We start from the raw sequence: 13,204 nt of genomic DNA on the forward strand, positions 1-13,204 counted from the left end.
GAGGTCGAAAGGACGACCTGCAAAGGGCTTATGTTGGACCTGTGTGGCTCCTGCCATTCCTGGAAAACTCCTGTGTGCCGAGTGCATTAAAGATGTGGCCACAGACAAGGAGGCAGAAGCAAACAGAATTAAGGATTATATCCAGGAAGCCGTGGCTGATAGCATACAACTGGTGGCTAGTACAAGTACATCTAGAAGCTGGCCTAAAACAAGTAGTACCCCAGAGTCCAAGAAGGGATCACCACCAGTGCTGGACATCTCCTCAGGGACATCTTTGGAATTGGTGGAACTAGAGGAACATATGTTCATTTTAAATTCATAGAACCATATGTTACGGCAGTAAAGGAAGCCATAGAATGGGAGCAAGACTCCCAGCCACCAGAAAAGGTAAGAAGATACTTCCCAACCCTGAAGAAGCAGGGAGCTGCCTTTCCATTCATGACAGAAATATGGGAATTATTGGAAGAAGAATGGGAGAAACCAGAGAAGAAAATGAATACCCAAAATCGTTTTTCTAAGTTATACCCTTTTAAGACCGCAGATGACGATTTTTAGGAGACTCCACCGGGGGTGGACACAGCCCTACAGCATTTGGCAAGGCAAGTTTCTCTTCCTTTAGAGGACTCCGAAACCTTCAATGACCCAATGGCTTGACGTGTGAAAGCTGATCCTAAAAAGATCTACCCGGTTGCTGGTGCAGCCTGTCGCCTGACCATAGCATTGGCCTCCATCTCCAGGGCCGTTAAGGTATGGGTCACTAATGTGAAAACAGCACAAAACTGTGGAGTAGAGAGAGCCAGGATTGTTATGGCATTGGAAGAATAAAATCTGACAGCGGCCTTCCTTGCAGAGGTCTCCATAGACCTTGTAAAGCTGCTAGGGAGGCTTATGGTGCACTCTGTGACAGCAAAGGGAGCGCTTTGGCTGCGGTACTGGGTAGCTGACAGTGCATCAAAACAGGCATTTTGCAATATCCTGTTTAACGGTAAGATGCTTTTTGGAAAGACCTTAGAGGAAGCAAATAAGCAAAATGGGACTCTTACCGCAGAGAACAAGGAAGAGACAACCATGGAGAGGAATGCAGAGTTCCTTTTTAAGTGCTGTAAAAACACGAGCAGTGCAGATGGCGAATAAGGGCGAAAAATATTTTTGACGATGCATCCGTCCCACCACTCAAGGTGAGGGCCAGCCTGACAGGGTATGGACGGACGAAGTCAGAGATCATTTGGTTCAAAGGACAATAAAAATGGGCTAAAAGATAGTCTTTTGGGATAAACCACCGAACATATTCATCCAAACAAGATGGCCGCAGGACCAGGGGAAGCAAGAATCTTTAATAGCAATACGTAAAAGAATTGCATCAGAAACAGGCAATCATTCCGGTCCCGCCACAACAGCGGGAAAGAATATTCTTTAATATTTTTGGTTCCCTAGGCATCGGGAGACCTCAGACCAGTCCTGGACCTGAGATCGCTCAACCTATTTATCGACCCTCAGAGACTAGGATGGAGTCTATATATACTATTACATCAGTGATACAGTCAAATGATTGGTTGATATTAATCAATCTTGCAGATGCATATCTGCACATTCCAATCAACAAACACCACTAGAGGTATCAGAGGTTCACTTTGGGAGAAGACCATTATCAATTCAGATGTTTTCCTTTCGGAATTAACACAGCTCCCAGAGTCTTCTCCAAGGTCCTGTTAGCCACCATCGCAAATATTCGTCTAAGGAACATAAGGATCTACCTTTTTCCCCTGAAGAAGTCACGTGGGCGGACGTGACGACACGCGTAGGGACAGTGCCGGAAGTGACGTTTGTTTGCGGAAGTAGGTCCGCGATTCCCTGTATTATATACAAAGCGGAGAAACCACGTTTGTTTGTAAGTGTGTCTATTTACTCTAATAAATTATTGAAATCTATGGCAATACTGCACTATGTAAGTACTTTCCTTTGAGATATCTGGGACCCCGTTGTGAGGACGGATACCCCGATCCAGAGACTGAGGCCAAGTACCATTTTGAGAGGATATAGAGAGAAATGGAAGGAGAGGAGGATCTAATGATTATAACAATAAAGGCGCAATACTATATAATTGAAGGTGAGCGGCTAGCACACCCAGAGGGGTGATTAGGAGCAGAAAATCACCTTGCTTGTTTACACGGTGGATGGTGGAGGTCCAACACTTGGATTTAGAAGAATTTTACCTCATTTGATGAAGTTTATTTTGGACAATTTAGCACCTTAAAACAGCACTGGATACTGAGAGATTATCACTCACCTATATATATTTTGGAGCACAGAGCACTTTTTTTGAATATATTTATTACTAATATTGATGATTGTTTCATTTATGGTTTATCACATGTGTATTTTTTTAGGTTTATGCACAATTATCATGTTTTAGATATTTAATAGGTTTTTATTGAAATACTGAAACACTGCACACTTTAAGGTTTTATTTATTGATACATTAATTTATTGATCACCGGATATAGAGTACTTTTAGCTAATTTATTATCATCCCCCTGAAGCGCAATACCCCTCCTCCATCTATTTATATCTGAAACTGTATGGTCTACAGAACCGGTGTCTGCAGCAATAAGGGGCATTATAGAGATATATACATACATTTAAACTCTCTAGACAGCGCAAGACTCATAAGAATACCTTTAAATACTACATATACAAGAGTTTTGAGAGAGATTCGTAATCTTTGCTACATAATGGGGCTTTTCCCCGTCCCCTCCAGGGATCAAGGGTGTGCTAGATTTCTTGCAATCAACTCTAGAGGTGGGCTTGGCCTACAACACGATCAAAGTTCAAGTGTCTGCATTATCGGCATACACAGGTCACAAGTGGGCAGAAGAGCCTTTAAAAAGACAATTCCTAAGAGTGACAATGAGAATACGGCCTCCGAGGAGGAATCTCTTCCCAACTTGGGACTTGGGCATAGTGCTAAAGGCCCTGCTCCAACCTCTGTTCTTCCCCACCGAGACATGCTCTTTGTATTTCTGAAATCCAAGATAACCTTCCTTACAGCTATCACATCAGTTAGAAGCCCTATCTTGCTGACAACTATTTTGTATTGTTCTGGCAGACAAGGTTATCCTTCCACCCTCACCAGCCTTAATTTCCAAGGTAGTCTCTGAGTTCCACATAAATTGGGAGTTAATCCTACCAAGTTTCACACAGCCGCAGAACAGGCAGATGAGCTAGACCTGAGGCCACTGGATATGGTCAGCTTATTCAAGTCACACCTACACCGTACCCAACAAATAGGAAAGTTGGATGCCTATTTATCCTGCCAGCGGGTCCTAAAAGAGGGGAGGCCACATCGGCAAGACTCATATCAACTTGGATTATCAGGACAAATAACCTGGCATACAAGCAACAGGGCCTAGCTACTCCACAGGTATTATGTGCTCACTCAACTAGAGGTGTGGTGACCTCATGGGCAGCACTCGCCAAAGTCTCGGTGGAGTAAATATGCAGAACAGCCAGCTGGAGCGCCTGCGGCACCTTTGCCAGACACTAAAACTTGGACGTGATGTCAACCAACACAACAAGATTTGGAACGGCAGTAGTGACGGCACCCTTGCAGACAAAATAAAGTCTATTCATAAAGCAGTAAAACTGATTTTTCTTTTATTGCATTATCCCCCCCTACATAGCTAACTTAGATCCTAGGTGTGCTGACGTGGGGCTGGCAGGAAAACAGAAAATTGTTACCAATACTTAACATAATTTTCCTTTCCTGGCCAGTCCTCACATCAGCACAGCCTTGCTACCCTCCCTAGGTGGCCTGTCACTGCTAAATATAGAACAAGATGGAATGGGAGGGCTAGGATAAGGGTGGTCCTGAGGGTTCGCAGGAGGAGCAAACCCAGGTGTCCTGACGTGAGGGCTGGCCAGGAAAGGAAAATTACGGTAAGTATTGGTCGCAATTTTCTGTTGTCACTTACACAGTCACAAACACACAGTTGCTGGGTGGAAGCCAATTTAAAGCGGAGTTCCACCCAAAAGTGGAACTTCCGCTTTAGGGAGTCCTGACCCCCTGACATGCCACATTTGGCATGTCATTTTTTTGGGGGGGGGAGCGGGTACCTAGTTTTGACAGGTACCCGCTCCCACTTCCGCTCGGAGCGCCGCGGCGCCCTGAACGGAAGTTCTCCTCTCCCCCTCCCTCCCTGCAATCTTCTGGGACACGTCAGAGGTCCCAGAAGATTTCCGGCCAATCAAGATGCGCAGCGCGACTCGCGCATGCGCAGTGGGTACCCGGCTGTAAAGCCACAAACTGTCACAGCCGGGTGCCCACAGCAGTGATGCCGGCACCGAGGGAGAGGATCGAGGCTTCGGGCGGCCGCATCGCTGGACCGTTGGACAGGTGAGTGAATGGCTGGAACTCCGCTTTAACTCTTTTTTTAGTTTGAGACTGTGGGGAAAACATACAAATGTCATGCTCTTTGTATCCCAGTGAGAATTAAAATTACAATTCTAGAGCAGTGCACTGGACTTATTCAAGAGGACATGTACTGTGGAATCTGTGTCCAAAGGAGGACAAAGGATTAGTCACTAGTATAGGCTGTCAGTTCCCTGCAGCGGATCTTTTCCCCATTACTGACTTATCATACCTTGTATCAGGTGGGGCAGCCATCTTGGTAGAGGCAGGTCTTTCATTTCTCATATCAGAGGTGCTTCCCTGATGGGGGAATAATGATCAAGGCATAATCAAGAAGCAGCAGTAGAAGTGAAGAAAGCACTGATTCATAGAATGAATAAAGCAGCAGGAGCAGGAATGTCCTTGCTCTGCAAGTTCTCAGGTACAGCTTTTCTCTACAGCAAAGAGAACAGTGAACAGTAGAGAAGGTGCATTACCCAAACCTCACTCCAAATATAGTGAGACTAACAGTCAGATGCAGCTATACTTTAGCAGATCTTACACTATAAATTTAATGCTATGAGGCTCCAGGAATCTGCAGTTGGATCAAAGCTTTTGTAAAAGGCAAAACCTTTTTTTTTCAGTTTTGGATAAGGTATAAAAAGAAATGTCTTCGTGGTGCAAGTAGTGTATCAGTAACCTCCTTATGGCAGAGAAAAAACACTGGGATGCATAACCATGAGTCCAAAAAAACATTCTTGGAAAGAAGGAAATCCCCCTAAGAGGTTGGGATTTTAGGATTTCTTCTTTCCATATATACCGGGATGTTGGCAACTTACACCAAGTTTTGCAATAGTGGAAACACCTATTAATAAATCGGTCTTTATCAGGTATTGCAGGGGTTGGCTCCAGTAAGCTTAATTTCATTAGCTGCAGCTTCTCCAGAGAGAGACGGAAGAGATCTCTGAATCAAGACTTAAAAACACACACACTAGAGGGTGCCCTCTAAGTGCATCAATAAATTATTTATTGTATGATATAAACAAATTGGCAATTAACATTAAGTATCTTTGTGAAGGCTGTAGAGCATAAAAACAGGTCATCCAGGTAACCCTGTAGCAGAAGCATCCAGTCCAAGGATTGTGCAGCACTGCCGCTGGCCGGGTGGGCATTGGAAGATCGGACCACTTGCTGGTCAGAAGGAGACTCCAGAGGAACCCAATTAATGATGTCAGAAGGCATCCAGGGGGGCATGGCTACACGTTTCAAGGCATTCCTGCTTCTTTGTCAAGCCTCAAGGCTTGACATACATACAATAAATATTTTAATGCTGCACTTAGATGGCACCCTCTGCTGTGTGTGTTTTTATGTCTTGGATAGAGTATAGAATGGTTAAGATCTGTTTTTTCACTGCCTGTCCTGTAGGTACAACTAAAAGGAAATAGGAGAGCCCCCAAATCAAAGGGAAATTCCCTATTAGACAGTTGTCGGCAGAACTGGATTTCCCATTACATGATGTCTGAAACCCATTAAATCATCCCTTTAGGGGTGAAGACTACTACATTGCAATATGATAAGAAGAGGAGCCTAATATATGGCATCACTGGAGAGGTGGAGATTTTTTTCTGTGTCATTACATGTCATCAGAACTCGGGTGGAAGTGTCATTAAAAATAAACCTGTCCTCTAATTGTTTTGTTTACAACAGGCACTTCTAGTGTTGCTCGAGCATGGAGTGCCACATTTGATGAGATGGTTGGAAAGGCAATTGGAAATTTTTTCAGGAGAATAATGCCCATGGACCTGCCAGGGCTGGCTGAATACCCTGATATATTTGCGGTGTGTCTCATACTCCTTCTTGCAGGTATTTCTATATATGTCTACTGTTATTATCTGTAAATAACCTTACTGCAGTGGATTAACCCCTAGGGCCTGCAATATGCACATTAACATTTTCAAGCACAAATGCTTATGCTAAGGGAACATTATTTACATTGCAAATGTGTGCATTTTAAGTTTTGTGGCTGTGCTGTCACTGACAGCTAGAACTTTCAGACAAATTATTGGGAACCAATCAACATAGTTCCTGATCATGTGACCAACATTAAAGCCACTATTGCGACAGATTCATGTGCCAATTATGCTGATCAGTGTAAATGTGTTTGCAAATTAACTCCTCTTGTCTGAAGGTGTCACTATGCAGCTTTAGCTGAACAGAAAGAACGATATGGGAGGAATTCATACAGAGGTCGTAGACACCCTTTGGATATTTGGTCCTTGCAGGACTGGCCAAATTTCTATATATCTAGTTACTGTATGTATGGACAGCTTTACAAAATGTTACATTATGCAAAAAGGAAAATACATTTAAAACTACCTGTACTACTGTAAAATAACCAAAATATGCATTTTTCAAATTTTTTTCATAAATCGGATTATAAATTGGAAGCAGGTAATTGATTAAACCAATGTACCAAAATAAATTCTTATATGCAATTAAAAAAGTATTTAGGGTTGGCAAATTAAGGGTTTTTGTGAAAATGAACCAATCCATACTGACGCTGCAAAATTTTGGTCTAAGAATCCAGCTTTAATGACCCTGTGCCAAGAAGGGCTTAAAGGTCTAGTCTACCCAAAGTTTATGTTTTTATTCGATAGTTAAACTGTATGTAAATGTTCTATTTTAACACTTTCCCTCTATCCCTTGAAGTAGAACTGTAGGCTACACCTTTTTTCATTTTATAATAAGGGAGGGTTATGACCCCATCTGTGTCGCATTGGGGAGATTTCCCTTCACTTCCTGTCCCATAGCCAAATAGGTAGTGAGGGAAATTCCTGCAAATTAAGGGAATTCCTTGGGGATCCCCAGGTCACCAGACCTAGTGTCCCCATTGGAAGATTTTCCCTCTATTACTTTTCTGGGAACAATGATAAAGGTCACAGGACAAATAGAGAGGGTGAATCTCCTTAATGGGGAACAGACAACAATAAAAACTGCCAGGTGTTCTAATCCTTCTCCACTCTATCCTAAACTATAGAAAACATTTTCCCTTTAGTTATATTTTAAACCAAAAAAAAATAGATCTTTCTGGAACTCTGTTATTGAGATATTGAATATTTGAGTTCCTAGGTCTGTAAACCTGCTGTGCCCATTATCTCCCTGTATCTCACCAGGACTCTATTATGGGGATACCTGTGCTTAAGTTCCAGGGACTGCATAGCTAATCTACCTATTATAAGGGGCTCCCATTGTCCTTGCAAGTTTCTTAATTTCATTTATATTATGAAAAATACAACAGGAATACAGAAAGGTGGGGGGAACACCCAAAACACTCAGTTGAACAAAATCAGGAATTATGTTGGTGGAGATCTTCCTGTAGGAGTATTGCACACCTATAGGAACCCAGAGGCTGACTCAGTCACCAGGCACCACCTACACTATATTACCAAAAGTATTGGGACTCCTGCCTTTACACGCACATTAACTTTAATGGCATTAGTTCGTAAGGTTCAATATTGAGTTGGCCCATCCTTTGCAGCTATAACAGCTTCAACTCTTGTGGGAAGGCTGTCCTTGAATGCATGAATGTTTGACCATTCTTCCAGAAGCGCATTTGTGAGGTCAGGCACTGATTTTGGAGAGAAGCCCTGGCTCGCAGTCCCCACTCCAATTTATACCTAAGGTGTTCTACCGGGTTGAGGTTAGGACTTTGTGCAGGCTTGTCACCGTCAGGTTCCTCCACCCCAAACCCCGCATCCATGTCTTTATGGACCTTGCTTTGTGCACTGGCCCAAATCATTTGATGGAGGGGGGATTATGGTGTGAGGTTGTTTTTCAGGGGTTGGGCTTGGACCCTTATTTCCAGTGAAGGGAACTCTTAAGGTGTCAGCATACCAAGACATTTTGGACAATTTCATGCTCCCAACTTTGTGGGAACAGTTTGGGGATGGCCCCTTCCTGTTCCAACATGACTGCACACCAGTGCACAAAGCAATGTCCATAAAGACAAAGATGAGTGAGTTTGGGGTGGAGGAACTTGACTGGCTTCCACAGAGTCCTGACCCTAACCTGATAGATGGATGGATTAGAGCGGAGACTGCGAGCCAGGCCTTCTCTCCAAAATTAGTGCCTAGCCTCACAAATGTGCTTCTGGAAGAATGGTCAAATATTGCCATAGACGCACTACTAAACCTTGTGGACACCTTTCCCAGAAGAGTTGAAGCTGTTATAGCTGAAAAGGGTGGGCCAACTCAATATTGAACCCAATGAACAAAGACTGAGATGCCATTAAAGTTCATGTGCGTGTAAAGGCAGGTGTCCCAATACTTTTAGTTATGTAGTGTATATCTAAATTTAGCTTTTAGGTGGATTGATGCTTTAAAAAGCAAATAGATTCAGGGTAAACTAAGTTCCCTTGATGGCAATAACAGTATAATGAACCTATGTAATACATGCCTTTTTGCAACTCATACACGTAGACAGTAGTTCTTTCCCATTCCAGGTCTTCTTTCCTTTGGTGTGAAAGAGTCAACCACAGTGAACAAAATCTTTACAGCCATCAACATAATGGTGTTGGTGTTTGTTATCATCAGCGGGTGTGTTAAGGGTGACCTGAGAAACTGGGAGATCACACAGGACGAGCTTGATGATGCGATCAATCGCTTGAGGTATGCCTGGAAATTGTATATCTACTATTACAAGTTTGTAAATGTTTTGTTCTTTATATTTATTGCTCATCCTATCAGACAAAGTGAGAATTGTGTCTTAAAAAGCCCAGATGGGAGCAGGAAGAAGATACTCACAATGGGGTGTATGTCTAGCTAGCAGTATATTGTCACATTCAGCTGGACATTTTCTGTATTGTTGAAGACATTTTACTGCTCTTCCAAGTCACTTCTTTGGTTCCGATGAGTGTCAAAAATACACTCTATAGGCATACAGATCACTCAGTCACCCTAATCCAATCACCATGGAAAGTATCAGGGCAGGTGTTGAATGATTTCCAAGAATATCATGTATAGTGCTATGGTGCTTGAGCTCAGAATTAGATGATCAGATCTTGAAGAGCTCTCTGATTGCCCGCCTCTGTACATTTTAAATGAATTTGCAACGATTGCAACAAAACTACATAAAACACACACAGACACACCTAAAAAGAATGCAAAAATTAATAAAAAATATGTTTTAATTAAAGTGGTTCTAAAGGTATAAGGTTTTTTACCCTAATGCATTATAAAGCATTAAGGTAAAAAACCTTCTGCATGTGGCTGCTCCCTAAATATCTACCTGAGCCCTACCTCAATCCAGAGATGTGCATGAGAACAGTGCCTCCCTCCCTCCTCATTGCACAGAGAGACTGTCAATCACAGCCAGTGATTAGAGAGCGGGGAGTGGGGCCGAACTACGCTCTGTGTGCCACTGGACACAGACAGACAGCCGCAAAGGATATTGGTACTTATAGTTTTACACATTCACAGAACTATGTGAATAAATGACATGGTTGGGTGGGTGGAGCCCGCACGGCCACGTTTTTCCAAATTGTGACGATGAGCTAGCTGGTTTGTCCCAACCATTCTAGCTGCCACATTTCCTAAACAGCTTGGCTTGGACATGGGTTTTTTTTTCAGCCCTATCATTGTGACCCCAAAACTGCTCACAAACTGCAAATTTGAAATTTGGCAATTTTGAAAAAATTTGCACTTCATTGAGTGATTATTACACTGAACAAGCACTTATCCATGTATACTCCCCTCACACCTCCACCAAAGGGTGGGAACATACTTCTGTCTATATTCTGCTATATTTGGGTTAAACAGGGATGTAAAGCGTCACTTTTTTTCTGACCTGCAAAAGTAAAGGCATAATGTGCTAGTGTGCACTGTGGGTGCTTTACAGTAGTTGGCCCTATTTCTGTATAACAGGGATGAACCTCATTGTGATGCTGCGGTGAAATGCAAAATTCTTTCAGAAAAGTGAGGTCTGTTGCATTGGGAGTTCCCCTTTATATTTTATGCTGCCATGTTCTTTTTAGCCGATGTTTATGAATTGTATTCTTTATGTGCTGGCTAATGTATATTAGATATTTCTTTAAGCTTGGTGTTCTGCATGTGTATCAATTGAAAACAGACTTCTCTTTTGTAAATAATAGTATACTTTTTGATTGAAAAAATACATTTTAACCATTATACCAACAGTAACCATTCTGCAGGTGGTAATATAACCGGTATCTTTGGAGTCGGTGGATTCATGCCATTTGGCTTTAGTGGAACTGTGGCAGGGGCTGCAACCTGCTTTTATGCCTTTGTTGGATTTGACTGCATTGCCACCACAGGTATGGATCAGAACATCACCAACAGCCAATCATAACAAGGTGTCCTATATTTTCCATATAATATTTAAGGCTTCATGTAGACGTGAGGTTTGGAGGGTGGCAAAAATGCATGTTTGAGGAAAAAAAAATGTTTGCCTTTATAACCAGTTGATCACCTCCTTGATAATCTCATTACCATTATGCTGCAGACAGTGATTGGCAAGAGTGCACAATGATAGCTAATGTACTAACAAACTTAAAAATATTAGCAAAAACAAGTTTAAACTTTATTAAACTGACCTTTTTCTTGTGTCTATCTCAAAAATATGAAAAAATGCTTCAGATGTGTCCAAACTTTCTTTCAGGAGAGGAGGTGAAGAACCCTCAGAAAGCAATACCTTTGGGAATTGTGGTGTCGCTGTCCATTTGTTTTCTGGCATATTTCGGGGTCTCTGCATCTCTTACACTTATGATGCCCTATTACCTCCTGGATTCCCAGAGTCCATTGCCAGCTGCTTTTGAATATGTTGGGTGGAGTGTGGCAAAATATGTTGTTGCTGCAGGATCTCTCTGTGCTTTGACCACAAGGTAAAATGTTCAATCATTATGGGGTATTGTTTGTAGAATTTTAAGGAAAATAATGAATTTAATCCATTTTTTGAATAAGGCTGTAACCAAACAAATGTGGAAAAAGGGAAACACTGTGAATACTTTCTGGATGCACTGTATATTGCAGCTTAACAGTCTTTATTTGTATTGGTTTCATTTGTTTTTGTATTTTGTATCTTTTCTTTATTTTTACCTGGCGATCCTGCCAGTAACACACTTCCTGCCCTGGCGTAACAATGCTCATTCACTGCACTGCATCTATGGAGGAGAAACATTGTTACCCTAGGCTACAAATACCTCTACCTCCCCTCATCTCGATTACTTATGGCAAGTTGATTTGTAGTTCACAGAAGATATTTACCAGAGGAATGCTTGGAAAGCTGATAATTCAGTTTGAGGTTTCAGTTCAGTGCACAAAAAGTTAAGAGGATACTGGATCTCTGTCAGGATCAACAGAGCTTTTTTGTATTTGCAGAAAATGTACTAAGCCTAATAAAAAAAAGAATGCATTCATCACATTTAAGGACTGGTAAGCTGCAATATACTACATTTTTGTTCTTGGATTTAGAAACACTTTAGGCGCAAATTGCTATTGTGCGCCTATCTTTCATCCCATTATGGAATCTGGAAGAAAAAAATGCATTATTTAATCAGTATATAAAAACAGGTCCCAAAGTTGGGTAATCAGGACAGGAAATAAATGCACCGCAACAATCCAGAAATTTCACAATTATATATATTTATTATTTATTTAAAAATATAAATACTTTCCTGTCAAAGAGACTGCATGGATACCCCTATACAAATGTGCTAAAACACCCAATTTGCATGAAAATATTATTACCAGATAAGAGGACTGGACATGGGAGCCTCATAGGCCCCAGCTTCTGCAAGCCTCCACCTAGGATACTGAGAACGGGTCATAGTGGAGAGCATGTTTGGGGTTGGGGCACACGTGGCCTTATGGAAATAGGAATTATTCAGACTTCCTGGGATTTATTGAGGAGTTGAATATGAATTGATCCATCAGCGATTAAAATATCAAACAAAGCAATACACATGGTATTGTTAAGTACTGTCCGTCAAACTGAAAAACATTATTGAACTTGCAATCTATAAGTCCTAAAATTAAACCAAGCTGTTCAATGAGGTTGTATTGTGATTGATTTTCTGATAAGCACAGAGATAATTGCTCGATCAAATAGAAATGATCAACAAAAATGTGCCTTGCCTGATCGACTTTGCAGAGGCTGAATATTATGTGCAGGCCACTGTTGCTTTTAGGGGCTACAGCTTAGACTCCCTATACCCTGTAAGTTTACCACCATGACAATGTAAGAATCTAAAGAAATTGCTTTTGTTGTAAAAAAAATACTCAAGCACTGTGTATATGCCTATGAGATCATTTGGGATTCTTTGTCTCACTTAACATCTTGCTCTGATGGGCTATTTTGTTTTACAGTCTCTTGGGATCTATGTTCCCCATGCCCCGGATTCTTCTTGCAATGGCCAGAGATGGTTTGCTCTTTCAGCCACTGTCACGTCTCAGCAGTCGGCAGAGTCCAGTAGTGGCCACCATGGCTTCAGGAGTAGTAGCTGGTAAATGCTTGAAGCAGGTGGATAGAACTAAACAATGACACCTATGAAACAAGAGGCAGGCTTGTGCTTTGAATTTCAGAAAGTTGGGCTTTGGGGAGGATCATCTTGTATAGCTCCTTACAGGTTACTTTAAAGACAACTTGTTCAAATCTGGGCAATCCTTGATAGTATGAGAAAAACAAAAAACAAGCAGAGATTGCCTTCAGTGTAAGCGCCATGCAAAATAATCAGTACACAATAATCAGACATGGGAAGTCAAATCTATATGCAATTTTTAACTTTTCCTGTAGGAGCTTGGT

General features: G+C 41.8%; 1 protein-coding gene across 5 annotated transcripts in view; it reads left to right on the forward strand.

Moving 5' to 3' along the window:
- LOC309552113 (cationic amino acid transporter 2-like) overlaps positions 1-13,204 on the forward strand; it is a 251,702-nt gene that overhangs the window by 33,068 nt on the left and 205,430 nt on the right. For all 5 annotated transcript variants that reach the window (XM_082252917.1, XM_082252913.1, XM_082252914.1 and 2 more), the window contains 5 exons: positions 6,095-6,250; positions 8,889-9,054; positions 10,582-10,718; positions 11,063-11,285; positions 12,769-12,905. In XM_082252917.1, the coding sequence (XP_082109043.1) occupies positions 6,095-6,250; positions 8,889-9,054; positions 10,582-10,718; positions 11,063-11,285; positions 12,769-12,905 (819 nt within the window). The remainder of the gene's footprint in view (positions 1-6,094; positions 6,251-8,888; positions 9,055-10,581; positions 10,719-11,062; positions 11,286-12,768; positions 12,906-13,204) is intronic.

Source organism: Pelophylax lessonae, assembly GCF_965119305.1.
Source record: "Pelophylax lessonae genome assembly, chromosome: 4".
Taxonomy (NCBI): Eukaryota; Metazoa; Chordata; class Amphibia; order Anura; family Ranidae; genus Pelophylax; species Pelophylax lessonae.